This window comes from Rissa tridactyla, chromosome 21 (genome assembly GCF_028500815.1).
Source record: "Rissa tridactyla isolate bRisTri1 chromosome 21, bRisTri1.patW.cur.20221130, whole genome shotgun sequence".
NCBI classification, from domain to species: domain Eukaryota; kingdom Metazoa; phylum Chordata; class Aves; order Charadriiformes; family Laridae; genus Rissa; species Rissa tridactyla.
Genome location: NC_071486.1, coordinates 1,870,307 through 1,898,139, shown reverse-complemented (window position 1 = coordinate 1,898,139; position 27,833 = coordinate 1,870,307). Strand labels below are relative to the sequence as shown.

The window sequence follows — 27,833 nt, the reverse complement described above, 5'->3', positions numbered from 1 at the left end:
TTGAGAGAGGTGATACAGCAAGCATCACCGCTGGGCTCGTGCGCAGCCGATGGGGACGTGAGCTGGTCCCAGTGTCGCGGGCCTTCCCGAATCTCGGTGCCTGCGTGGCCGTCAGAGCGTTGTCACCCCGCTCAGGTCACTGCGAGAGAAATGCGGGGGCAGTGGGGAGAGCTCACACCCCCCCAGTGGGCTCAGGATAATGTTGATTTTAGCAGGTGATTTCCAGCCGTCGAGAAGCACGCGTGGGTCTGCTCGCGTCGAGCTGCCTCCCCCCTCGAAATCCCTTGAAGAAGAGCCGCCGCTGCGGGATTACAGCAATTGCCCGGTTCCAAGGGGCTGACGGGCAGACGGATGCTCAGCTGCTCTCGGCCCCGGGATGGAGATACAGCACGAAGCTCTGGAAACCCGTCCTCCCCCGGAGGCTCAGCCCTGCTTGTCTGTTGGCGGAAGGGATGCTCAGCTCCCCCTGCCCTTCTCCCGGGCTTTGCTCCATCCCACGGCCTTCACCCGGCACCCTGCAATCAGTTCCCCACCCGGCAAATCCGCCTGTCTTAAAAGCATCTTCACTTTGGAAAGGGAAACTGAGGCACAGGAGAACAGTCCCCGAGCAAACCGCCTGCAGAGAAACCCAACATCCCCATGCGATGACCGTACCACCCCCTCCGCTTCCATCCCTTTCCCCACCTCCTCCCCCAAAGGGTGGCCTGGCTCCGGGTGGGAAGGCCCTCTCCCGGCCTGGATCCGGCCCCTCGGTTATCCATGGGGTGGCTGCAGCTCCCCGGGGGCTGGTCCCCTCCCGGCACCTACTTTCCTAGATTAAAAACCATGCGCTCACGGCCTTGGCGTGGCGCCACGCTGCCTCTCGCTTGTTTTTATTGACGGCACCATCTTTCGTTGATTAAAATTCCTTTAAGTGCACCCGATGGCTCATCCCGGCCCCGAGGCCAGGGATGCTGTCACCGTCTGTCCCCCCCCCCCCCCCCCATATCAGGTCCTTCTGCCCGTGTTCCCTCTCCACCGCCTGTCCCCCAGTGCCGTGTGTGCCTCCCTCCCCGCTTGGTCTTTCCTTGGCTTCAAAAATAAAGGAAAAGAGTCAAAAATGCTCCTGGAGTTGGGGGTGATTTTTATTGGGGGAAAGGATGATTTTTATTGGGGAAAAGAAACTGGAGGGTGGAAGGGTGTGCTAGGCTGTCCCTTGTCCCCTCCTCCCGCTTGGCTGGGGCTGGATTTGTACCTAGAGTGATGATGAGCCAAGAAACGCGGACCAGGAGGGGAGTCGTGCCAAAAGCACCCAAATCCAAGCCTTGCAGCTCCAAACGAGCAGCGGCACTAACGAAATCCCCACCGACCCAGGGCTGGGGCTGCCGGAATTGTCGGGCTCAGCCGGGTTTGCCTGGGATGGTTTCCCAGGGATGGGCTCCGCGGGGATACGGGGGATGCTGGGAGCATCCCACTGCCCAAAAATGGTTTGAATTCCTCGTGGGGATGGCTGAAGTGGCACACGGTGGTGGTCCCCCCCAGCGGGGCCACAAGCAGCATCAATAAACCATCCTTTCCGCTCTCCTTTAGGGCTTTTTGCTCCCTCCGGGAGCTGTTGCTCCTCCATAGCTAGTCCCAGTGCTCCCCCAAGAGGGTTTTGCCCCCCCCCCGCCCAGGGGTTCAAGCCTTTTCCATCTCCGTCCCCCACCTGCCACCACCCTCCCGTGTCTCCGAGGTCCGTGGGGAAGCCGGGGTGTCCCCAGCCGTGCCCAGCAGCCCCGTGCACAGCCCCAGCCTGGCACGATGGAGCAGCCGGAGCCAGAGCTCAGGACGCCCTGCACCAGCTGGGGGTTTGGGATGGGGGATTCCGCCCCCCCTCTGGCACTCAGACCCCCCCAGGGTGTCCTGGGGTGAAGGACCTTACCTGGCTGACGGCCCATGTCCACCTTCGTGTGGGTTAAGGCTTGGCAGCGCTTGACGCCCGTCTCCCTGCCCCACCACAGACCCCCACAGGGACTCACCTCTCTCCCCGAGCCAACAGCCAAAGAGGCAGGAGGAAGGAGAGGGGCACCCTGGAGAGAGGGGGGGTCCCTGGGGACACCCTCGGTCCCTGAGCCACCGGTTCATTCCTCCTAATTAATTTTTTTGTATGGGATTCGATGGGGAAGAAGTTGCAAACGGTCGATGTGGTACAGAATGGTGATGGGAAGAGGCTTTGTCCAGGATGGAGAAGGGACCTTGTCCGGCTGCTGGGGGACATTAGAGGGGACATCTCCAGGCAGCTTTGTACCAACCACCCACAATGTGGCCCCCCTGTCCCTAAAACCACCTCCCAAAGAGTCAGGCTGTCCCCGTCTCCTCGAGGTCACCCTCAAACAGCCTGGCAGGTCCTGAGCATCGCCGAGATGCTCCGAGCGCTCCCGGTCCCCAAACGCTGCGTGACCAGGACCGGGACAGGGGGGGGGGATACAGGTGCCCAGCATCACTTGACCGAGCACCCCTGACCAGCCGACACGAGCTCCCAGCACCGATCCGATGATCGATCCGTGTCCGAGAAGGGCCACGGCATTTAGTATCGCCAGGGACCCAGCAGCAACGGAGGGGCTCTCGCGGAGCATCTCGCTCCCGGCCTCGGAGGAAGGCTCTCTCTTTAATTGCCCTTTGGCTCCCGGCCACTGATTGCTCACGTTTGTGACTGCTTTCTTTCGGGTTTCGTGGCAGCTTTTCAGTTTTCCCCCCTGGTTTTAACCATCCCGGCCTCTCCCCTGTCTCAATAAGTCTCAAACAAAAGACTTTGTGCCCCTGGGGCGGGTTGTCAACGGGGGGGATCCCCAAAATCTCCATCCTGGAGGTGTCAGCTGAGGCCTCTCCAACTCACCGCAGCGGTGACTGGAGTCATGCCAGGTCTCTTTGGCTCTCCAGGGACTCGGGGGGGTGCCGGGGGTTTAAATCTCCTTCAGAGCCGCTCAAAAGGCGACAGCGGGAGCACCCCAGCCCCAAAAGGGCATGAAATATTAATCCTGGACCCGTGAATCAGCTTAATCTGCTTGGCTCTGCAGCTGGGCTGCCCAGACAGCCCGGGGAGGACCAGCCCGTTCACCTCACTGCGGTGTTCACTCTGAAACCTAAGGATGGCACCGGTGCGGCCGTAATGCTGATTATTTCATCTTTGCTAGTCCGAGCGGGCAGAGCCAATGCGTTTGCCAGCTCTGCAGTGCCTTTCCTTCAACAAACGAATATCGCGCGGCTGTTGAGGCCAGTCTGCCGTGGGCTTTCCAGTGGGCTCTGCTCCAAGCCGTGCGAGAAAGCAAGGAGCTGGGCCAGAACGGCCAGGCGATGCCGCTGCTGCTGAAATCGCCGTCCCCGCTGGCAGGGCCACACCGGGGTGGGGACAGGGCTCTGCGGGCACGCGGGGAGCCGGCGGCGAGGAAAGATGGCAAGGAGGGATTCGGGAGCTGCCTCGGCTCATGGGTGTCTTTATTGGAACTCTAGTACAGGGGGACAGGTAGAGGCATGCGTACAGGACAGACGGACATGGGAGTAGTATTGCCTTGATCACAGAGATATGTAACAGCGTTAGAAAGACACTGACCCTTCCAGGCCAGCCGGGTTCACCCCACCTCATCACCTATTGCTTCCCGTCCCCGTCCCCGCGCCCCAACCAACCCCCTCATCCCCCCCGTCCTCTCGGGGGCCGCATCCCGGGGTAAGCACCCATGAGAAGCCGGGAGGGGGGGGTGACGGTGCAGCGACCCGCTCGCGGCACCTCGAATGGAGCCTTCGAAACCCCGGAGAAGGGTCCCCAGCGGCCGTTTGACGATGGAGGGGGTCAGAGCACGGATGGAGTCGCGGGCGGGCGATGTCTCGGCGAGCTGCTGGCGAGGCTCCGGAGGCGGAGGGGCACGGTGCATCCCAAAGCGGGGGCGAGGGGACGGGGGGCAGCCCAGGGGTGCGCTGGGGGAGACGGGCAGCGTGTACGTGGCAGGGCTGGCAGCAGGCAGGGGAGCGGGGCCGCCCCCCAGCACCCCGACCTCCCCTCCTGGCCCTCTTTGGAGGGGACCTGGCTGCCAACCCCCCCACCCCCCCCCCCCAGCCGTGGAGCTGGGAGTCGGAGCTTTGGGCTGCCATGGTGGGCAAGCAAAGCTCCCTGGGGAGAGCATCCCCTGGCCTTGGGGAGAGCATCCCGGGGGGAATGCAGGTCCCAGCCTTGGGGAGAGCATCCCTGGGCTTTGGGGAGAGCATCCTTCAGCCTCGGGGAGAGCATCTCCCTTGGGGAATGCATCCCTTGGCCTCGAGGGGAGCCTCCCTGCGCTTTGGGGAGAGCATCCCTGGGGGAATGCATTGCTCAGAGTTAGGAAGAGCATCCCTTGGCCTTGGGGAGAGCATCCCTTGGCCTTGGGGAGAGCATCCCTTGGCTTTGGGGAGAGCATCCCTTGGCCTTGGGGAGAGCATCCCTTGGCTTTGGGGAACGCATCCCTTGGGGAAAGCATCCCCCAGCCTCAGGGACAGCATCCCTCCACCTTGGGAAAGGCATCCCTTGGGGTACGCATCCCTCCGCCTTGGGGAAAGCATCCCTCGGGGTACGCATCCCTCCGCCTCGGAGAAGGCATCCCTTGGGGAGAGCATCCCTCGGGGACGGCATCCCTCACCAGGGCGCTGTCTGTATCCAGCCGGGGCTCAGGAGAAGGTGACCACCTCACCCTGGGGGTAACTGGAAGAGAGGACGTCTTGGCAGGTGTCTGCAATTAAAGACACAAGTATTAAACACGCCGATAGACACTGATTTCATCAGCTATTTGTGGAGAAAAAGGAGAGGGAGAGCGAGACTGAGCTTCCAGGTGACCCAGACTTTGCAGAGTGCAGAAAACACAGTAACTACGGAGTGAAATGTCTTCTCCGGAGGGATAAAATGCTGCTGTTCCATCAGTAAATCCCGGGGGAAAAAAAAAAAAGTTTTAAAAAAGTGTCAGAATGGGCCCAGAGATGGAGTCTCGTGAAACGATTCTCCGAGAGAAACCAGACATGGAGTCAGGGCAATTTTGAGGGTAAAAATGAAGAGCTGAGGAAAGAATTCGTCCCTGCTGCAGCCCAGAAACCTGCTCTTGACCAAAACTTCCCCAGCCAACCCCAAGCCAGATGTCCCAAAGCCAAGCCTGGCGCATTAATATCCCGCAGTGTTTTTCCCTCTCTCTCTCTCTCTCTCTCTCTCTCCCCCCCCTCATTCGTTATCATTGAATTAATTAACATTGATTGGAGCTCTGAGTCACAACACCGCCTCTACCCATGTGCCAGCACCCGGTTTCCAGGCGAGGGGCCGTCAGACGAGGAGACAACGCCTGATCCACCCGATAAAGCCACGGAGCTGCCCTTTCCACCCAGGCATTTTGCTGCAAAACCCAGCACTGGCTCCCGACGGGCGGGTTTGTCCCAGCTTTCCCCCCTTCAGACCGAACGCAGCTCCAAAACCGTCTCATTTTCCCCAAAATAAAGGTCTCCTCCATCGAGCATCACTGCGCAGCTTGGGTGAGCAGTGCCGGGACGCGGAGGCTTTTCGAAGCCCCACATCCCAAAAAAAAAACAACCTTGGGATTAAAGTCCCTGCACGCCAAGGCTTGAAGGAGAGGTCTCCACCTCCCGACCTGCCACCATGGATGGGTTGTGGGGACCCAGCATCGTCCCCCAGCAGCAATTTGGGCACCAGCGCCGGCCGCGCACGAAGCGGCTGCTAAAAAATACCACGGCTCCCGGTTCAATCACTCCTGCCGGCAGCTAAAAGCTCTCGGCAGGGCTCGTGGCCCGCTAGAAACATTCCCCGTCAGGTCGATTGATTTACCGGGGACACGACTCGGCTTTTAACTCCCATCTCCTCCTCCCCGCTCAAAGCCATTTTTGTGTGCTAGCTCGAGACCTGCTGCCCGCATCCTCCGGGGACCTGCCTTGGAAAGCAGCTTCCCAGCCCCAGAAAAAATCAGCGCGACTAAAAATAAATAACAACAGCCGAGATTATTTTTTTTTTCCTTCTTCTTCTTTTTTTTTTTTTTCCGGTTTTGTTTAATCTCTGTCCCCCAGACAAAGCCGCCAGGAGAAAATTGCCCTCCTGTCTCAGCTCATCGTGACCAGCTCGATTCTGCGTCCCCGGCGGGTCCCAGCCCCTCCGTGGCGTGGGGCTCCTTCCTCCAGCCTTTTTTTTTTTTTTTTTGGGTGACAGCGGGGTGATGCCCCGCCACCCCCTCCTCGGGCAAGGCAGGAGGTTGGCACAGCCGTAACCCAGTCCCCAAAATCCCCAGGGTTTGCTGCCAGGGCCGTTTCCCCCCCCAAGATTTCCAGGGGTGGGGAGTTCACACCGTCCCACTTTCCCCCCCAGCAGCATCTCCCCAAAAACCCTTCAGCCTCCAGGGGCTGCCAGCCCCGAGCTGCTCCAGCTCCACGTTTGGGTAGGTCCTACACGAACTCCGCTTTGCTCTGCCGGCGCGCTTGCTTTTTATTTTCCTTCTTTATTTTTTCCGCCCCCCCCCCCCCCCTCCCCACCGTGGAAGGTCTCTTTGCAGACAAGAGGCCGCTGAAAGAGAAACCGCCCAAACCCAAAACGCTCCTGCGGGTTCGGCCCCTCGCAGCCCCCCACCCCGGCCACCCCTCCAGACCTTCCCTGGGCCACCCCCAGGGACGCTTCGCAGGTCCCTTTTCTTTTCCCGGCTGCAAGAGGAAGAAGGGTTTGAAGAGCCGTCGGAGCACCCCCGCTGCCCTCCCCTAGATGTTGGGGTTCAACACCTCCCAGCCCAACACCTGCACCTCCCGCGCCCCCCACCTCCACGGACCACGCAAAGACGGGGGCGGGGGGGGGATTTCGTGACGCTGGAGCCAAAGGCAGCGGCCACCTGCGTCTCCCGTGCTGCGAGGATCGGTGATGCTACCCCGGGGGAAAGCGGGGGGGGGGGCTGCACATCTGCAAAGCCCCCCCATGCCTGGGGCATCCTCCCCACCATCCGAGAGCTGGGCCCGAGCCTCCTGCCGCCGCGATGCTGCCGCAGCGCCGGATCCCCCCCCGCTTCGCTCTCCAAAACCAAAAGGTTCTTTTAGTTTATTTTTTCGCCGCCACCGGGCCGCGTTCCCTCCCCCAGCCTGTCCCACGCGAGAGGAAGAGCGTGACCCGCTCCCCAGCGGTCTGCAAAACACTTTCTGAGCCTCCATTTACCTTTTCATCAGGGTGGGGGGGGGGGAGAAAGCGTAAGGATCGATTGCCCGGGCGGAGGTAACGAAGTTAACAGACTGGGAGCTGGGAGGCACCTATTTATAAGCTCAACTGCAGCTTATTTTGCATCTGCCTCTGCTCTCCCTGTTCCTCGTCAGCGCGGGCAAGGGACGGGGTTGCTATTTATTTTATTTTCTTTTTATCGTCGTCAAAGAAGCACTGAGGATTTTTCCTGGCAGCGCCGGGGAAGCCAGAAACAGGCTGCTTCTGGGTAGAGCAATTACTCTCCTGACATCCGAACCTCCTGCCCGCCTGCCTGACAGGCCTCGCTATTTTCTCGGCTCTTTCAGGCATCTCCCGAGAAACGGGACTGCAACAACAACAATTAATACTTTGCACGCAACCCGGGATGGCGGCGCAGTCTCCGCTGGCCTCCGGGTCTCCCGGGAAGAAGAGAGAGGGAAGAAAACGGATGATGGAGCGAGGCGGGACGGGGGGGAACAGCCCCCAAGATCCAAAGGATGAGGCCGCTTGGCTTTTGTCCCTTGCAGGGCTGCTTTCTGCACCAGGCGCGGGTGGTTACAGGGGTCTGATCCTTGTCCCGAAGTGCTGCCGGTCTCAGCAGACAGGCAGGGGGATGCAAGGACTCCCAACAACATCAGCGCGGCCTGACGCTACGCAGCAGCTCTGGTCCCATTCCCCCCCCCGCAGCCTGGGCTGCATCCCCAGCAGCGTGGGCAGCAGGGCGAGGGGGGGATTCTGCCCCTCTGCTGCGCTCTGGGAGACCCCCCTGCAGTGCTGGGGCACCAACAGCAGAAGGAGACGGAGCTGTTGGAGCGGGGCCGGAGGAGGCCCCGGAGATACTGGGAGGGCTGGAGCCCCTCTGCTGTGGGGACAGGCTGAGAGAGCTGGGGGGGTTCAGCCTGGAGAAGAGAAGGCTCCGGGGAGACCTTCCAGCCCCTTCCAGTCCCTCAAGGGGCTCCAGGAAAGCTGGGGAGGGACTCGGGATCAGGGAGTGTAATGATAGGACACGAGGTAATGGTTTTAAACTGAAAGAGGGGAGATTTAGATGAGAAGTTTGGAAGAAATTCTTTGCTGTGAGGGTGGTGAGCCCCTGGCCCAGGTTGCCCAGAGAAGCTGTGGCTGCCCCATCCCTGGAGGGGTTCAAGGCCAGGTTGGACGGGGCTTGGAGCAACCTGGGCTGGTGGGAGGTGTCCCTGCCCAGGGCAGGGGGGGGTGGAACTAGATGATCTTTAAGGTCCCCTCCAACCCAAACCATTCTGTGGTTCTACGATTCTACCCTCACGTGCGTCTGCAGGGTGAGGAGGACGGGGCGCTAAAGCTCCCCACGCTGTACAGAGGCGAGGGGCGCGTATACGTGTTATACGCAGTCCTTACCTGTACGTTCCCGCTCAATCCCAGCACCCTGCCGGGAACAAGACGGCAGCTCAGACCCGACACACTCACCCCATCCCATGGGAAATTCTCCTTTCCAGGCTGGGATGCCGGCAGTGAGCTCCCTGCCCTGACAGTTGCTTCGCACCAGTTGATTTTTATTTTTTTTAAATGCCATTTTAGGACTTGGGCAGAGGCAGCCGGACTCCTATTGATTTATTCAGTTCATCAAGAATAAATCAAACAACCTTGCTTTCGCCCGCTGCTTTTCGCCTTGGCTGGAACGTGCGCTCCTCGCCAGATCCCTAAACATAGATAAGCGGCTGGGAGGATATTCGGGGGAAGTATCGTATATTCTTGCTCTATTCTTATCCTATTCTCCAGGCAGCCAATTTTGGCCGCTGTTTGAGATAAAACCCCGGGCCGCGGCGGTATTTAGTGGTCTGCTCTTCTCCTCCACTACAGCTCCCTTTATAATCTTATCCAGGGCACCAACCCCTGCAAACTCGCCCCCAAAAACCAACCCAGACCCCACCTACAAATAACCCCAGGCTGTTTTCCCCCCTCCCCGCACCCCCCAAATCACTTGTTCAGAAGGCGGTGGGGAAGAAGAGGGAGAAGATGCGATGGGTTTTTCAACAGTTTGGTGCCTCCCACTGAAATCCCTCCGTCTCCCGTTCGGGGCCGGGTTGTTTTAGAGGAGGTTTTTTTGCACATTAGTCATCCCTTCTCCCCAGTTGCATAACGCCACGGCTAAAAATTGCATCCTACCGGCTCCCGTGTCAGCTCCCATCCTTGCAACCCTCCTTGCTCTGATGGGGATGAGACTTTATTTTTTTGGGGGGGAGGTTTCCACCAAGGGTTTTCCACACCGGGCAACCGTCTCCGGCGTTTGGATGAGCGGATGGGGGAGGCTGGTGGAGGACGGGGGGGCAAAGGAGAGGATGGGATCTCTTGGGATCCATGGCTGCTTCTGCTCCGGGGTTAATCCTCTGCTTTCAAGAGGCTCAAACCCCAAAGCTTTGAGCGTTGAGCCTCTCGATCTGCTGCTTCTGCAAGAGACGGGGCAGCAGAGCCGGTTTTTCATGCCTGGCTCGTCCCCGAAGGCGGTGCGTGACCTTGGTTAAATCATTTATGATTCAGAGACCACTGAAATAATAGAGGGTGACCTTCCCTCTGGCACGGGCTGGGGATGTTCCAGCTCCTCGGAGCCCGCTCCGAAGGGGAGGATGCACCTGAGAAGCGTCTGTACGGTGCCGTCCTACTCCCCCCTTCTCCCAGCTCACGGGGTTTTGGGGTGATTTATGAACCTGCTGAGACACCCCAACCGTTTGGTGCGGGAATACACTTTAATTACAGAAATTCAAGGAACGCAGCTACAACTCGGGCGCTGCCGGCGAGGAGCGAATCACCACCACGGCACAGGGGTCAGAAACCACTACGGGAGATCCCGGGCAGGGGAGGGATGCGGTTTATCCTAATTTCTCCCCAAATTTGGAGAAATTCCAGCTCTAGCAGCGGGTCTGTGCGGTGCCCAGCTCCCGCCATCAAGCCCCAGCATCCAGCTCGTGGTGCCAAGTATTTTTCCCCTCTTTTCTGCAAAATAAAAGGCAAGAGCTTCGTCCGGCCCCACGTGGGACTTGGAGGGGGGGTTGTTTTGGACACGTGGTGACTGGCTCCTCCTGACAGCTCCTTCAACTCGGTGGGGAGGAAGAAAAATAAGCCAGAAAAGGCATTTAATGCTTCTTCCTTGCGCAGCATCTCTTCCACTGGGGCAGCAAGAAGTTTTACTGCAGGAGGCTCTCGGTGTTAACCCTTCTCTGCACTGAGGGAAACTGAGGCACGGGGAGCCTGGGAAGGAGCAGGAGGGTCCCAGCTGCGGGATGTGCCCCAAATCCAGCCTGGCTCCTTCGGGATGCGGGGACCAGCCTCGCACCAAGGGGACCCTCACCCTGCGTCGTCCCCGAGCCCCAGCTCCGGTTTGTCCATGATGGAGGGGATCCCCAAAAAGTTCTTGGGGCTTTTTTTTTTTTTCTCGCTTTGCTTCCCATCCTCCTGCTGAAAAGCCCCCAGGCTCCAGCCCCGCTGAGGCGGACTTGCTCGGAGTGAGGAAAGAGGCCAAAGGAGGCCCAGGAGGAGAAATGGGACCAAACCAGTCCCTTTCAGCCACCTGAGACGCAGATGCCTCCGGAGAGATGCCGGAGCCAGACGTGAGCCAGAAGTCAGGGGACTGAAGGTTTTGTTCTAGTTCGGGAAGACACCTGAGATCATTCCAACTCATCCCAAAAAAAAAAAATTAAAAAAAAATCTAATAGATGCGAGTAAAAGCAGCAGCGCGTCAGGGAGTTTGGCAACTCCAGCCTCTTCCTCCCACGGCTGCGGGGGGAGGACCCGGCTCCAACCCAGCTCCCAGCCCCATGGGGATGCTCTGCCCCATCACCCTGCGTCCATCTCAGAAGAGGATTCATCCCCTCCATCCATCCAGGCATCACCTGGTCTCACGCCTCTCCTTTCCCCACCACTCAACAGCAGCTTTCCCAACCACTCCCAGGGACCCCCATTCCCCTCCCCATCATCTCCCGGTTTCCTGGGAACGCCCACACATCTGTTTTGCCAATCCTTTATCCCAGCTCCACGTGCTCCCAGCACAGAACCCGAGGGGCTCCCCAAAGCCACCTTCAGCTCCAGGACCATCCCCGAGGTCCGACGGAGAAGACAACACAAGGGAGGAAGGAACAAGCGTGACTTAGGCAGGAAAAAAAAGGCACAAAACGCGGGGAAGCGCTGCTGGGCAGGGAACAGAGGTTTATTCATCTGTTGCCTCCAGAAACTTGAGGCTGGTTTGTTTGGTTTGTTTTTTTTTTTTAAAAAGGGAAAAAAAAAAAAAAAAAAAAAAAAAAAAGGCCTAAAATTCTATGAACTCAGCCATTTCCAGCAGAATGATATATAATTTTATGAGTCAACATGTCCTTGCGTTCCCACCACCCTCTAGCCCAAGCGCAAACGGCCCACGGGAAGGAGGGCTCGACCCCAGCGGGAATCGCACGGCTTGGCCCCATTTATTTAGGGGGAATAAGGTTTCAAGGAGAGGGGGGGGAGGAGGGAAAAGCCACCGAGCCAAACCCTCAACTCGCGCCGGGGACTGTCCCAAACACGGGGACGCGAGACGGGTTCGACGGAGACGTTACAGGTCCTGCGAACCGGGCGTGGGGGTGGTGGGAAGCGCGGCGGCAGCGGTGGAGAAGATCAGAACCCGCTTTCTCAGCGCTGGAGATGTCCCAGCTGGGGCTCCGCTGGGGACAGGCACCGCCGCGGAGCAACGGTGTCGCGGGGAAAGGTGTAAGGGCCACGGGGTTGGACGCACGGAGGCACACGAGACGACAAAGCGGGATCCGGGCGGCGTTTTAGAGGATGGAGGGGACGGGAGAGCAGGGCTGCTGCGGAAGACGGGGAGAGCCGCAGCGGGAGGCGAGGGGGGCCAAGCCCACCGTGGATCCTGCCACGCCATCTATGCTGCTGAGGCTCCGGGATTTGCCGTAGCCTTGGTGAAGAAAAGGGAGAAGTTAAAGCCCGGGAGCCTCCTTCCCCAGGCTGGGAAAGCAAAGAGCACCTGGGGGAAGGGGAGTGAGCATCCCCCAGCCCCACACCCAGATTTAACCCCCTAAAAAGAAAAAAAATAAATAATATTCTGGAAGGGTTGAGGGTTTTTTTGAGCTTCTGCAGATCCTCCAGAATCTCCCCTCCCTGCCCCCTCGGCTCCCCGTGCAATCCAGCAGCGCCGCCCGAACCCAGGACTGGAAAAATCCTTGATGTTGGGGAGACCAGAAAAAAAAAATGTAAAATAAATAATAATAATAAAAAAAAAATCACTCCCGGAGGGTTGTTGGGTTTTCTTTCCCAAATTGCTCTGAATGAGGAATGAGGCCGGGGGTTTCGGGAGCTGAAGCAAAGGGGGAAAAGCAGCAGAACTCAAACAAATACGGGATTTGGAAGGAGTTATTCCCCCGGCTCTGGTTTTTAAGGCGGCTGTAGCAGCAAGCTGCTGCTGACACCTTCCCGTATGCAAAAGCAGCAGGTAGACGTGCTCGTTATTTTCCAGAAGAAATTGCATTAAGGAGCAAATAATTCCATTGCTTTAAGCATGGGAACCCTTTACACTCCCCCGAAGAGCCAGAAATTGCTCCAGCGTTTATTGAAAAGCAACAGCCAGAACAAACGGCCTCGCGGGTCAAAAGCCACTTCTCTTTCTGGAGAAAAAAAAAAAAACACCAAAGTAACTCGCACAGAAAATTGGATTTTTTTTTACGTCCAAACAGCAGCCCTGTTCAAAGATGAGCCCCAAGATCCGCTCTCCGGATCGCTGCACCTTGCAGGGACACCTCTGCTGCCAAAATATGGAAAATTGAGGATGCTGCCGGCCCTGAGGAGCCCAACCGCCCTGCGCCATGCCGTGCTCGCCGCATCTTCCCCCGAGAGCGCCCGGGCGAGCGAATCCAGCCTTTGCCTTCCCCGCGAGCACCGGAGAACGCGTGCGAGCCAGCGCGTGCGTACGCCGGGGGGGGAACGGGGCGGGGGAGGCGGCTCCCTGACAGTGGAAAAACAAGGTGATGGATGGTCCCTTCGGCAGCGCCGAGCTCAGAAACCATCCCCGTGTGTCGTGTCGTCCCCCCACCACCACCCAGGGAGGTAACGGCACATCTTCGGGTCCCGCTTCGATGGGAAGGCACCGACGGGGGGTGCTGGTCCCAGCAGGGCTGGTTTGGGCTTGGATCAGGGATTAATGCTCAGAGTGGAGCGATCGCGGCACCGCGCACACCCCGGAGGAGGATGCTGAGACGCGAGCATCGCCTGGAATAGGCTCCAGAGCACCAACCTCTTTAAATCTGATTTTTATCCCATTTTTAGACTTTTTTTTTTTCCCCTCCCCCCCTTCTCTAATCATTTCCCAGCCACAGCAGCCGTCAAGGGAGGCACAGGACTCTTCAACCGCTTCCCAGAACTCAGCCCCCCGAGGAGACGCAGGCCCTGGAGCTTCCCAGCAGAGAAAGGTCCGGGGGACCGGGGGCCATCTGCCGAAACCTGTTGCTGCCTTCGGCGACGCTTTTCCAGTTCCCGCAGTGGAAGCGAGAGCAGAATCAGGCCCCAAAAAGAGAAGAGCAATTTCCTTATTTACTTTTTGGCACGAATCCACGTGGCGAGCGAGGAGGGAAGCGAGCGCAGCCCTGAGCCAGTGGCGGGGTTGGGGGGGGGGGGTGCGGGGGGAGCCCCAGCCCGAGCTGGGGATGTTTCCCCACCGACAGCAGCTGATGCAAAAGACCCCTTATTCCCCTAAAAACACCCCAAAAAAACCCGCACGGGGCTCATCCTCCAGCAAACCCTGCTCTTTTCCCAGGAGCGCTGAGGCTCTTTGAAGAGCTCACGCATTTTCCTGCCCCCCCCCCCCCCCCCCCCCCACCGCCGCCCCCCGAGCCCTGCGTGTGGGAAGCAATCGTGCCGAGACGCAACTGGTCCTTGAAAGCTTGGGGTCACCGATGGGTCCAGCACCCAAACGACAGCGTTTTGGCAGAGAGGCATCGTGGGGTCGGGGCTTGCCGGAAGCCGCCTTGGCAATGCCAAGACCCACTGACGTGGTCGAGCGCTTTATGGGGATGCTCTTTGCCCTCTTGCTCAGATCATTGGATAGAAATGGGTGGAAACGGGCGTAGGAACGGGGCCAAAAAAAAAAAATCACGCTGCCACTTTTGATTAAGCCTCAAGTGTCACAGTTTGGGGCAGCACTTTATAAAGGCGCTCGATCGCCCCAGGCCCCCTCTGCGACAGGACTCCGAGGGCAAACCCGCCCCGAGCCCAGCACTTCATTTGCTCCATCGATTTATTCCCAAGCCACGCTTGCAGGAGCACCGGGGAAGGAGCTCGGGACTCCATCCCTCAAGGCCACCGCGGATTCCCACCAAGCTCAGGGCCAGGTGCCACCACACGCAGCCAAGCCGCAAAGCACCGGAGGGTTTTGCTCTGCTAATTACCACCGGTGCTGTTCGTTAACGGAGCCGGTATCCCAGCAACTCACATAGGTGCTGACTGAGGTCACCAGGATTGCTTTAGAAATGGCTTTGTTGCCAAGGAGCAATCTAGAGGCATCTCATAAACCCAGCGGTGGGACAGCGGGTAACCCCCGGGGGGGGTTCTTCCCCGGGACCCGCCGATGCCGTGCTCCCCACGTGCGAACGCTGCCGGCTCCCGAGCGCACGTGCAGCCTCGCAGATGCTTTGAGCCGGCAGCAGATGGGGACGGGGTAACGCAAGCCGGCAGCATCGCCCAGGAACGCCTGTGCTTGTTTATAACAGCGGCCTGGCGCTCCCCTTGCCCGTCGCACGCACTCGCGGCCCCGTGCAAACGTGGGCTTGTCCCTGGTCCCCGCTCCCGGCCAAGCATCACCGGTGGATGCTCACATGAGCATCCCGCACCGCTCCAGCCACGTGCCGGTCACGGCCCTGCGCTAATAGCAAGCAGCAGAGTAAAAAAATCAGCTGCACGATGCTTTGCGTTCTGGCAACCAAGCCAAAAATTGCTGCTTTGCAATGCCGGCGTGCATCCCCTTCCTTCCATTCAAGCCCATTCCCTGTGTCTCCTCTTGAAATCCCGCTCTGGTTTCAATCACTACCTTTTCCTAGACCATCACGACTAATCTCGCCACCACAGGGGATGCTGGACTCATCCTGCCTCCGTATCCCTCCATCCAAGCGGAAGAGGAGGGCTCACAGGCCAAGACAGACCCACGCCAATGTGTCTGTGGCCCAGCAGGACACATTTTGGGGAACTGCTGAGCAGGACCTGAGTGTTGGAGGGAGATAAGGTGTCCGGAGCCATCCTCAGCAGCAGGGGAGGAAGGGGACAACACTAGAAGCAGCAACAGGGACAAGAAACATGCCACGTGGCAACCCACCTCGGTCTTCTCCAGGGGTAGCTCTTCTCTTTGAGCCACCCCAATGAGACCAACTGCTGGAATCGGGCTCGAACCACGCCGGACGCTGAGATCTGCGGCGTATTCCTGAACCAGCTCCATCTCCTGATTTCCACAGCTTGTACAGACATCAGTACCTGTCCCAGGATCTGACAGATGGCCATCAGCAAGTCGGGCTCAGAACCAAGCTCATCTCAATTTGCAGAGCTGCCAACATCCCAGTACCAGAACAAACAGCCTCAGCAGGAGATAAATCAGGACCAAGGGAAGAGGCTCCTTTGCGGCCCCCAACGGCTTTCGGCTGAGCGCAGGAAGCTGCTTTGCCCTTCTGAACATCTCTGGCCCCCACTAACCCTGACCACGCCGGAGCAGTTCATCGGGAAAGACATCAGCCCTGACCTCCCGGGACAGCATCCCGCCGGTCCGTGCCCAGCAGCCCGAGCGGGACGCAGATATTGAGGCTCCCTCTTCACGCGTCACTCAAACCCCTCTGGACACCAGATCCACCTTTCTCCACGTTCAAGACCACCTCAGCAAGGTGGGGGTAAGCAACCCATACCCACGCCTATTCTTAATTGTATAAAATGCATTTTCAGGACGTTTTGGGGAAGGACACCGGAACAAACCACTGAAGATCACCAAAGTGCCCATTCGAATAGCTGTTGCTGCCACCACGCACAAAATAAATCTCCCGGTCTCCTGCAACCCAGTGATGGGATCTGGGAGCCCAGCGAGAGCATCACTGGGTCCTCAGCTATTAGATCCACTCTAGTTCTCCTGCCTTCAGTGGGACCAAGCTCAAGTGCTTCAGTTGAGGAGGTGCCTGACTTGAGCATCTTGTAAGGATGAAGATCAGCACTGGTGTTCATCCCTCTCCTTCAGCCCTTTCAGTTCAGCATCTCCCCCCCCCGGCCAAGTCTGGAGCGGGACTAGAGCCCTCTCACCCCTTCGCATTAGCGGGCTCTAAGGAACGAGTCCAACTTCACAGAAAAAGGCACTTCCAGGAGAAAAACCATGAGGCATTTCATGCAAATATTTTCGTAGTGCCCTTCTGCCCAAAGACGAGCAAAGCTTTTCTTTTTTCCTTCCCCCCCCCCACCTCATTCTAAGCGACGGCGCTGAGCAGCAATGCCAAAGGGAATCCTTGATTTCCCAGGAGGAAGCAACCAATTTGCTTCTCGGAATGTAATAAGTGCGATTGCTCCCGAAAATACGTCCCTGTGTCCCAAGCCCACCCAGCCTTTACCATCCCAAGCAGCGCTACGGCCGCAAACCCTTTAGGGCCTCCAAAGCACCCCCACCAGGAGGCAGCAGGTCTCGGGGTGCAGCTCAGAGATGCAGCACGTCATCTTTTCTCCTGCCCGGTCCCGGCTCACAGGCTCCGTTCCCTGTGAGTAACCGGCATCGGACGGTGCCAAAGAGGTAGAGGAAGGTCAGCTCTGCAGCCACGCCATCCCACACCACCCTGGACACACAAGAAAAAGCGCAGAACTAAAAAAAAAAAAAAAACGAGCTGTGTCCTAAGGTTTATCCCAGCGATCGAGGGTGCAGCTGGATTTTGCAGGCACTGGGGATTTCACCTCCCAGAGGCCGGGGTGCGGGGAGATGGGCACAGGGCACGCTCGCTGGCAGAGCAGAGAAGGCTGGAGGACGGTGGGAAGGGACCAGACTGAAGAGGACTGTTGTTTTGTCACGGGAAGAAGAGTTTTGTGTTTTCCTGACTCATCACCCCCGCAGTTTCCCATAGAAAACCTCAACACTTCGCAAAGCTCACTTCCCAAGCCCAGAGGAGACAGCCTTTCTGGCAGCCCCGGGCTTTTGGCAAGGCAGAACTTGACACATCGCGGCTCCCCACGCTCGAACCCACCAAAAGGCATCGGAGTGGGAGAGGAAAGGAAAAGCCTCCGGATTATTTTTTTTTTTACGCCCCCTACTGAAAACCTTTTGGCCACCTTCACTCCCAACCTCACCACCTCCCCAGGAGAGATGGCCCCCTCACACCACCCTGAGACGGGTGATGGAAGGCCAGGGAGAAGAGCTAGAGGGACAGGAGAAGTCAGAGCACTGGGGAGCAAAGGGACAGACCTGTCCCCAAGGAGGGCAGTGCAGCCCGCATAGGGTCACAGACCCCAGATGGCGGCAATCAGGGGAGAAGAACGTGGGGGAGGAGAAAACAAAAAGGGCAGAGCTAGCACAGAGAGATGTGGTGGAGGGAGACGAAGCAGATGGAGAGGCAGGAGGACAAGTGGATTTGGGGAGCAGAGAACAACAGCCAGGCAGGTGGAGATGAACCGCTGTCTCGGATCGATGCAGCAAACCTCCACCTCGCTCCTCCATCTCCCCCTCCCCAGCCCACGGGCCAGCTCACGCCTCCGGCATCTGCCATACCTTTCTGGACGCCTCCATCCGCTGCACAGGAGAAGTCGCCCGTGGCCAGCAGGAAGCACGTGGAGGATTTCTTGTTCTTATCCCGGGTGCTGGAGCGCCGCATGGGCCGCTTCTCCTCATCGGTCGGCGACAGCGGCTGCTCCTCGTCTGACAGCACCACGTTGGCCTCGCCGTTCTGCTTAGAGTCTGCAAAAAGGTGGCAGAGACCCATCAGCGGTCAACAAACCCACAGGACAGGGTGCTCGGGGTGGCCGGAAGGGTTTGCTGAGACCACGCCAGGAAGCAGAAGACCAGATTGCAGATGGCCCAGAGCAACACCCGCAAACTCAGGTACTGATCCCAGCCTGGAGATGCTCGTTTAGAGCAACCAAGGAAGCAGGACCATGCCAGATTTTAATCCTAAACAGCAGCTCTTGCCCCTGCTGAGGGTTATATACCCAAGCAGGGTTTGCCAAGGAAGAAACACCCCTGGTCTTTGAGATCCACCCACCTAATTGGTGGGAATTAGCTCTCCAAAATTCACCCTGCTGAGATACCAGCTGCTCAGGTTAGTGGTGATGTGCTAATTTATGTCATCTGACTCGGCGGTTCGTTAGCTGCGAGGCTGCTGTGCCAAGTGAGGGTCTGGCCTGAGGTCCTGGATCAGCGTTGGGGTGAAGGGATGGGGTTGACCCCCTCCTCCAGAGCACTCTCAACTGCTCCCCACTGCCCTGGGGGCAGACGGGATGTGTAAGCACATGGAAAAAGGGGAGATTTATAAGGGGAAACACCTAGCTGGGGGATTCGGAGCTCCCTGTGTCCCCACAGGTGAAGGCCCATCGCTGTTAGACGCCTGGCCAGATGTGCGGCTGCTCAGGGCTGACTTCAGCAAACGCCGCGTCGGCGCAGGACATCAACCCCACCGTGATCCCTCCTGTTGCCACACCGCAAAGGCGGCTGCTCCCGAGGCGCTGCTGGTAGCAAACCAAGACGAAAAGGGCAAAGCAGCTTCCATGGCCGGCAACGATACCGCGGCGGGGCTCTCGCAGTCCCCCAAGCTTAGCCCATGCGATGCCGCCCACCAACGACTGCCCGCAGCCGGGGCCGTGCCTTCTTCTAGCCTGAAGGAAAGACTGGCCAAACCCCAAACTTCAGCCCAGTGCATGAGACCAAATAATCGATGTACAGGGGCTGGTTTTGCTCCCGCCCGAGCGCAGGATTTGGAGCAGCGTTGACCTTGCTGCGCAGGGACGCTACACCTACTAGAAGATGAACGGGGAGGTGGAATCCCGGGGACTAGCCACGGATTTATCCGTTTTGGTGAAACTTGCCCTGATTTACAGCGGGAGGAGGCAAAAGAAAATCTACCCCAAGGGCATTACCAGGCTAAGATGGAAAGTGGGCAAACAGTCTTACCTCTGTGACGGTGAGGAAGAGGTGGGCTAGGTAAGGACACCTTGAATCACACCACAACGACTTGGCCTACACCATTAGGAGAGCAGGATATGGTCTCCCCCCCCCTCATCTGGAGGGGGGATCTTGGTCTGCAACATCCTGGTCCATCAATACGGCACCCAATACCCGGGCACCCAAGGGCCCCAGCCCTTTCTGCACCAAGTTCCCACCAACCCAAGAGGGACTCTGAGACAGAGGGGACCGAAAACGCTGCCTTGGGGGCTCCCGGAGGCCTCTCCCTCCCTCTGCCCCACCTTTGGGGTCTCACCTGACCGTTTCCGCTCAGCTGCCCCCTCCTCTACTGCCAAGGGGCAAGTGTCGCTCTGGGTGCTGTTACGGGGGGAATTTTCCTCGGATTTGCAGTAAGTAGGGGAGTCCAGCGGGGCCGGACGGGGTATATGCTTTTTCTTCTTCTTTGGCAGCTTCTGCTTGGCCATGGCCAACGAATAGTACATCCCAAAGTTATTGACAATGACGGGCACAGGCATGGCGATGGTGAGCACCCCCGCCAACGCGCAGAGAGCCCCCACCACCATGCCCGACCAGGTCTTGGGGTACATGTCGCCATAGCCCAGGGTCGTCATCGTGACCACAGCCCACCAGAACCCAATGGGGATGTTCTTAAAGTGAGTGTGGTCGCTCCCGCGGGGGTCGGACGTCTTGGCTCCGATCCGCTCGGCGTAGTAGATCATAGTGGCAAAAATCAAGACCCCCAGGGCGAGGAAGATGATGAGGAGCAGGAATTCATTGGTGCTGGCCCGGAGGGTGTGGCCCAGCACCCGGAGACCCACAAAGTGCCGTGTCAGCTTGAAGATCCGGAGGATCCGGACGAAACGGACCACCCGTAGGAAGCCCAGTACGTCCCGAGCAGCTTTGGAGGACAGGCCACTGAGACCTACCTCTAGGTAGAAGGGCAAGATGGCCACAAAGTCAATGATGTTGAGCAGGTTTTTAACGAAGAGAAGCTTATCTGGACAGCAGATGATGCGAACCAGGAACTCAAGGGTGAACCACAGGACGCAGACCCCTTCGATGTAGGTGAGGATGGGCTCTGTCTCCACTTTATGCGTCAGCAGGATCGTCGTGGTGTTGCCAACCACCAGTGTCTCCGTCACGTTGACATCAATGTTGAAAGCCTCGTGCGTCTCCAGGCAGAAGGTGGTGATGGAGACCAGGATGAAGAAAAGCGAGGCAAAAGCAACTACCTGCAAAAGTAGAGATTACCCAGGCCATTAGCTGATTTGGGTCAACTGGTGGAGGAGAGCAGCAATTGTATGAACCACCACGACAACAACCTTGGGGCAGCCTGAGGCACGCTTCTGGTGTCACCTGCCTCTGGTACATCTCTTCTAACCCTTCCTAGTCAATAGCAATAGCAGGGATAGGAGATGTTCTTATTCAACAAAAATGAGGCTCAAAATACCCCAGGAACTATGTGTCTGCCACCTACTTCCCCAAAACGGGAAGATGGAGAATGGGAAGTGTTCCCCGGACCTGTCCCATGAGTTGACAGCAAACCTCAGTGTCTGGGGCCATTGGTCCAGAACCTTTCTCTGGGTGCTACGACGCGCACAGGGAAAGGTGTACTGGGCTCCAGCTGTGGCTAGAGATGTGCTGGAGATGACAGCAATGAAGGGGTGAAGAGAGACCTGCAACAGCCTGGGTTTGGAGCAAGCCCCCACTGGAAACACACATGAAAAGAGAACTTTGAGAGGACCAATTTGAAGAGCTTTCCCTCACATTCATCCCAACCCCCCCCAGATGAGATGTTCGCACCATTCACGACTGTGAGGTTCGGGGTCGGGACGGATCAGGGATGTCCTTTTGCCCCCTCCCTGCTCCCTAAGGGTCAGTGGTGGACAACGTGCCCGTCCCAGGGCCGGGAGGACAGGACGAGGAGGAGAGGAGCGGGCAGAGCTCAGCGTCACGCTGATACCTGGACCTGGTGACACCCAGATGCTCCCATTTCTCCCCTCTGCCTGACCAGCCAGACCCCTCCCCACCACCTCCTCCTCCCCCCGGCACGCTGCAGTCCTTGGATGTGAGGTGGAAATCGCAGGCTGTGTCAGAAAGAAAACACTTTGTCGTGTCCCCCCCGTCAATCCTGCTCAGCCCTCCTCCCCGCCAGGATGAGCTCATGATGAGTCCATTACCCACAGCATCTGTTTCCAAGAGCCCCCGAAAAAAAAAAAAAAATGCCTCCGAGCGGAAAAGCTCTTCTTCTACCTTCCTCCAGCACAAAAGCCCAGCGGGTTTGGCTTTCTGGGAGCAAATCCTGCTCCAGCCCCCTTTTGCTGCTAACACACCTTGCCCCCACCGAGCGGGATGTGACCTTTTGCTGCCGAACCCGGGCGAGCGGCTCCGTTCAGCAGGCAACTGTGCCGTGAGCCGGCTCCAGACGACAGCCCAGGTCCTCGGCTGGAGTGAATCAGCAGCAGAGACAGCCTGAGTCACGCTTGAGAAAAACCCGGCCCCGGACACCGGCGGTAACGTGCCGGCAGTGCTGAGCCTGCCGAGAGCATCCTTGAGGGGTGTCCCCAAGGTCAAAGCCCTGTGGGTCCAGCAGAGAGAGAGCATCAGCCCTCCAAAAGTTAGGTGTGAAGTTTAAGCCAGGCTTTAATTCATAGAATCATAGAAGGTTGGAAGGGGCCTTAAAGCCCAGCCAGTGCCACCCCCTGCCCTGGGCAGGGACACCTCCCACCAGCCCAGGTTGCTCCAAGCCCCGTCCAACCTGGCCTTGAACCCCTCCAGGGATGGGGCAGCCACAGCTTCTCTGGGCAACCTGGGCCAGGGGCTCCACCGCCCTCACAGCTGAAAATTTCTTCCTCAGATCTCATCTGAATCTCCCCTTTTTCTGTTTGAAGCCATTCCCCCTCGTCCCGTGGCTCCCCTCCCTGCTCCAGAGTCCCTCCCCAGCTTTCCTGGAGCCCCTTTAGGCTCTAGAAGGGGCTGGAAGGTCTCCCCGGAGCCTTCTCTTCTCCAGGCTGAACAACCTGATGTTGATGGAGAAACCTCTGGAAGATGATTCTTTCCCCCCCACACCCCCCCACAAGACACCTGCTCGGGGATGGGCTGAGATGCTCCACGCCCCCCCCTGCCCAGAGCAGCCCAGGCCGGACCACGCGCCGTGATGCCGCTCCGCTGGTGGCAGCTCCAAAGCCTCGCGCAATTTGGGGAGCAAACCCACCAAAAAAGCAGGATCTTAAAGCAAGGCCGGGTTAACCGGACAAGCGTGTCTGGACAGCGGTGGCACGGCCAAAATAATCCGCTTTTCAGCTGAAGGCCGAGTAACGTCCCTGAGTTTCCCCGTATGGGGAGTCTCGGGGAAACCTGAAGATTAAAAACTTAAAGAAAGTGAGAAGAAGGAAAAAAAAAAAAAAAAATTACCAAGGAAGAGAGTGAGGCCCTGCTGTATGAGCCGTGGAGGTGAGATCTGATTTAGCCCCAGGAGCAAAAGCAACCTCTAAAAATAGGAGCGTCAGGTTCACAGCCGGTGCCAAACATCACCCCCCCCCCCCCCCCGCCTCCCCAAAGTCAGCAGTGCTGCTCCCGTTCTGTGTCAGCTGAAGAGCTGACCCGAGGTGTCTCATCTCGGCTTTGGCCTCTGCTCCAAGATCAAGTCTTTTTCCCAAACTGCCTTAAAAATACAATAAAATCTATGTATACACCCAGCGGGCACCGAGACAGCACCAAAAGCCCCACCAAACGAGTCCTCCACAACCTGCCAATGATCTGCACCATCTCGACAGCTTGGGATGGGTGTTCCCAAAAAAAACACCCCTTGACCCTACAGGAGGGCAACAGCCTGGAAATCCCACTGGAAGTGGGGTCAGGACCCCAGAGGTTGGGCTGCAAAGGGAAAAATGAGGAGCTACAAGTGAGGAGAGTTTGGAAGGAGGGGTGAAATCACCACCAGGGCAGTTCCCCACGGGGAGAAAAAGAGTTTTATGCCCTATCTGGGAGAGCGGCGACACTGGGGACCAAATTTTCACCGAGGCTGGACCAGACACAGGAGCCAAGATCCCGTCGGGCATCGATGCTACAAGGAAAAGAGGCAAAAAAAACTTGGGGAGGGGATTTCGGACCGCGCGCTCAGGCAGTTGCCAGCTCAGGAGGTGCCGGGAGAAAAGGCTGTGAGGAAGGAAAGATGGAAATAGCCAGGAGCCAAGTGAGTCAGGGCCCGAGGGGCTGCTCCGCGGGCGAGGAGGAGCAAGGACCGGAGAAATTCAGCCCCCGAGACTCTTAGTCACCGCTGTCGCATGCTCCAGGGAGAGATTTTTAGGCACACGCAACCTGGGACCGCTCTCCTTCCCACTGCTGCCGAGGTTTGGCAAGATACGCCGGACCGGCTGCTCCGGAGCATCCCCAGCCGAAGCGCCGCGGCTGGGATCACCCCTTTTCCTCCAAAAAAAAGAAAGGGGAGACTCCAAAATGGGGCAGTATTAAAGAAATCCCACTTTAACCACCCCAAAACTCCAGGGCGGCACCACGAACGTTGCACCCACAACGGCTCATGGGTCCTGGAGCATCCAAGCGCTGGACGGTGACTCCATAGAACCGTAGAAACTCCAAACCAGTAACGGTTCCCTGCATTAACTGGGTGCACTGCCACTTGGTTTGGTCGCGCCGCTCCGTGCCTCAGTTTCCCCTTCTACCAAAGCAGTTCTCCTAAGCCATTGCAAGGCCATATCGATATTTTAGAGTGGAAAAGAGGACCCAGAAGAGCCTGCGAGCATCCCCGCTGGAAGGTGAGCATCCCCGTGGCAGTGCTAAGCTTTATCTTAGAGCAGTAAGAAGGAAGCGGGGAGCTCCCAGCGCAAACCGGTCCCACTCCGACCCCACACCACAGCCGTCTCCGCTCCCTCCGACACGCTCCTCCTGCCTCCGCGTCGCCCGAGAGCAGCTCAGCACGCGGGAAAAGCAGACCCAAATAATAACGGCGTGAAAAACCTGAGTTGAATTATTCTGCTTGGGTTTATTTTTTTTTTTTTTTCCGCTTGGAGCTTTGCGCCACTCCGAGCGTCTCCCGGGGGGGGCGGGCAACGAGAGCCCTCAGAGATGGGCAAAGGAGCGGGTACCCCTTTCGAAAACGAGGAAGGCTCTTGCTGCCCAAGCGTCCCCTGCGTGTGTGTGTGTGTCGCTCTTAACGTTAGCTGCAAAAACGTCGCCTTGACAAACTGACCCCCTGCCCCGCGCGCTGCTGGGTGGGTGTGAAATGCCTGCAGGATTTCTTACCATTGATGGGGGTTGTTTTTTTTACACCTCTAAATGCATCCAGAACTCATTTCGATCCCAAATGCCTAGATATGTGTGTGTGTGTGTCTGTGTGTGCGTGTGTCTGTGTGTGTGCGGCTAGGCATGACGGGGAAAACACAGGTGGGGACGGGACGGGATGGGATGGGGCTGGGACGGCGTGGGTGGGTGTCTGGGGGTCGGTGGGCAGCGCTTTGGGGATCATCTCGGAGTGGCTGGGAGAGGAGACACGTGCACGGAGCAGTGCCCGAGATGGGTTGAGGGGGCCAAAGATGCCCCTGGTTGTGGGGGAGATGAGCTGGGGGGGGCCAAAGATATTCCTGGTTGGGGGGGACACGGGCTGAGGGGGCCAAAGATGCCCCTGGTTGTGGGGAAGATGGGCTGGGGGGGCCAAAGATGTCCCTGGTTGTGGGGAAGATGGGCTGGGGGGGCCAAAGATGCCCCTGGTTGTGGGGGAGACGAGCTGAGGGGGGGCCAAAGATGTCCCTGGTTGTGGGGGAGATGGGCTGAGGGGGCCAAAGATGCCCCTGGTTATGGGGGAGACGAGCTGGAGGGGCCAAAGATGCCCCTGGTTGTGGGGGAGACGAGCTGGGGGGGCCAAAGATGTTCCTGGTTGTGGGGAAGACAGGGTGAGGGGGCCAAAGATGCCCCTGGTTGTGGGGGAGATGGGCTGGGGGGGGCAAAGATGCCCCTGGTTGTGGGGAAGATGGCCTGGGGGGGGCAAAGATGTTCCTGGTTGTGGGGAAGATGGCCTGGGGGGGCCAAAGATGTCCCTGGTTGTGGGGGAGACGAGCTGGGGGGGCCAAAGATGCCCCTGGCTGTGGGGGAGACGGGCTGGACATGTCGGTGTCTGTGGGTGAGGATGGTCTGCGTGTGCAAGGGGGGGGTCGTGGTGGGCCGTGAGCACGTGGATGTGCTGTGGGGGGGGTGTGTACGTGGTGTAGCGGGTCCCCAGGGATGGATGAAGGGGGGGGTTGGAGGGGGGGGGGGGGGGTGTGTGTGCGTGCGCACGCGTTTGTGTGTCAGCCGCGGCTGAGAGCCTGCACTGGCACGTGCTGATGGGGACCGTATGCTGCGCGGGGGCAGCATCGACACGGCGACGGTGGGGGACAGGGGCGGGGGGACGAGGGCGCCTGGGGGGCAGAGGGAGGGGGTGCTTGCGCAGACGCTTGGGGTGTCCTTTGGGGCTGCTGCCGCTGCTGCAGAAGAGCAGCGCGAGCTCCTTGGGAACAACCACGAGGGGCCCATTTGCTCCAGGACCTGATCCGGGTGCCAGCAGGCAGCAGTCCTGTCCCCCCGCGCCCCCCCGGCTCCACACCTGGGCTGTTAAACGCGGGGTTTGGCGTGGGCACGCACACAACCCAGCGAGAGGAACCCGAGCGATCCTGCCTCTCCTAGAGCATCCTGAGACTCTGCCAGGACTCAGCCCTGCCAAGGACTCTCTCCCTGATGATCCCTCATCTCCAGGCACCCAGGAGGTGCCCGGGTGGCACCCAAGGGTGCGAAGGGGACAGGGAGTAGGCTCGCCCCCGGTTTCAGCCCAGCTCCCCCCGACGTCATGGGTTGAGAAGGGATGGGGAGATGGTGGAAGAGACTTCCCGTAGGATGGGAGATGGCCAAGGTGCCCCGTGGTAGGAGGGGGATGGCTTCGAGGGGCCCACGTAACCCTCCAGGAGGGTCCATTTCACCCACGGGGATGGGGAGATGAAGACACAATCCCAGCGTGGCCCCATCCCACCCCCCCACTGGTGCGTTTCGGGAGCTTACCCTTGCCGCCTTGGACGAGTAGGGATCCTCAAAGAGCGCCCACATCTTGGGCTGCCAATTCCGACAGCAGCCACCCCCTCCGGCAGCCCCCGCCGCCCCCGGTGGCCTGTCATCCATGCCCAGGCGTTGAAGGGCCATCTCCCTACCCCCTTCCTCTTCAGGCTCCTCTCCACCGGCCCCTCCACCTGGCTCGGGACTCTCGAAGATGTCCAGGGCCTCTTCGGCATCGCGATGCTGGCGGTAGGTCATCCAACAACAGGGCTCCACGTCCGTCTCATCGATGCCCCAGTAGGTCAGCTCCTCCTCGAAGAGGGGTCCGCAGATGTCCGCGGGGCAGTGCAGTTTGCCGGTACGGTAGTAGTTGAGCACGTAGGAGAAGATCCCGGGGTGCCGGTCAAAGAAGAACTCATTGCTTTTTCCATCAAAGTCAAAGTTGCTCTGGGCATCGGGGTCAGCGAGCCAGGCCAGGCGGGTGCCCGGCAAAGTCCGTAGGGTGCTTTTGTAGGTCTCATGCCGGGTACCACCTACATTGATGGTGATCTTGTCCGACTCTTCCCCTTTGCCCATCTCTTCCTTCAGGCATGTTTTGGAGGGTGGTTTGTTCCCAGACTTGCGTCCACGGTAGGAGGAGACACACACGGAGCTGATCATAGATTTCGGTGGATGGGAGACGCACGCTACGCGCGCCCTTCCTCCGGGCGAGGAGCTGGGGGTCGGCGGAGGCGGGAGAGGGGGGCAGAGATGTGACTGGGGAGGGGAAAAGGGGGGGGCTCAGGCTTGGCTCTGGCCTCGGGGGGAGCAGGCTGGAGCCGAGCCGGACACCGCTGGCTGCTGGGGGACAGCAGGGGAGGCTGCAACCTCCACCCCCTCCAAAACCACCCCCTTAAATAAAACCGCCCTAAACCAGGAGGCGGCCCAGCCCCGCCGGGCAGCAACAAGTGCAGGCAGGAGGGGGCCGCGGGCAGGGCTCGGGGAGGGGGGGTCCGCCAGCCCCGGGGGGATGCGGGAGGACGGGGAGGATGCTGCCGCCAAGGCCGGGGAGGGGGGGGGGGGCGAGCCCTGAGCCCCGCCGGGCTGCGTGTCCCCCGTCGCCTTGTGTCCCCGTCCCCCCCCGTCCCCCCCCCCCGGTACCTGCAGCGCCAGGCGCGGCGTGGGGGGGGGGGGGGGGTGGGCCGCTGCCCGCCCCTCCCGCTCCGGCGGCTCCGCGCTCCCTCCGCCCCCCCCCCTCCCCGGACCGGGCTCGGGGAAAAGGGGGGCGGCGGCCGGGGGGGTGGGATGGATGCCCCCCCTCCGCCTCCCCTCCCGCTCCCCCCCGCCTTCCCGGCCCCAGCCGGGCCCTGGCCTCCCGGGGGGGCTGCGGCGCCGAAGCGGGGGTGCCCGTTGACGCCTGGCCGGGCCGGGGAGGGGGGGCCTGTTGCGCCCCGGCGGTGTCCTCCCGGTTGGGCTGGGAGCGGGGGGAGGCGGCGA

General features: G+C 59.2%; 2 protein-coding genes across 5 annotated transcripts in view; one reads left to right on the top strand and one right to left on the bottom strand.

Moving 5' to 3' along the window:
- The window catches only part of SLC16A4 (solute carrier family 16 member 4), a 383,212-nt gene that overhangs the window by 57,916 nt on the left and 297,463 nt on the right, over positions 1-27,833 (top strand). The window lies entirely within an intron of this gene.
- Positions 11,968-27,032, bottom strand: KCNC4 (potassium voltage-gated channel subfamily C member 4). Of its 4 annotated transcripts, none has more exons than XM_054181452.1 (4): positions 26,367-27,032; positions 19,615-20,551; positions 17,913-18,098; positions 11,968-12,104 (listed from the first exon to the last, which is right to left on the bottom strand). In XM_054181452.1, exons 1-4 carry the CDS (start codon positions 27,015-27,017, stop codon positions 11,968-11,970), a joined length of 1,911 nt encoding a protein of 636 aa, XP_054037427.1. In that variant the 5' UTR covers positions 27,018-27,032. The 4 variants fall into 4 exon arrangements, with proteins under 4 accessions (XP_054037427.1, XP_054037428.1, XP_054037429.1 ...); XM_054181453.1 differs by having other exon boundaries at positions 17,913-18,054; positions 19,556-20,551; positions 26,367-27,017; XM_054181454.1 differs by having other exon boundaries at positions 17,913-18,027; positions 19,601-20,551; positions 26,367-27,017.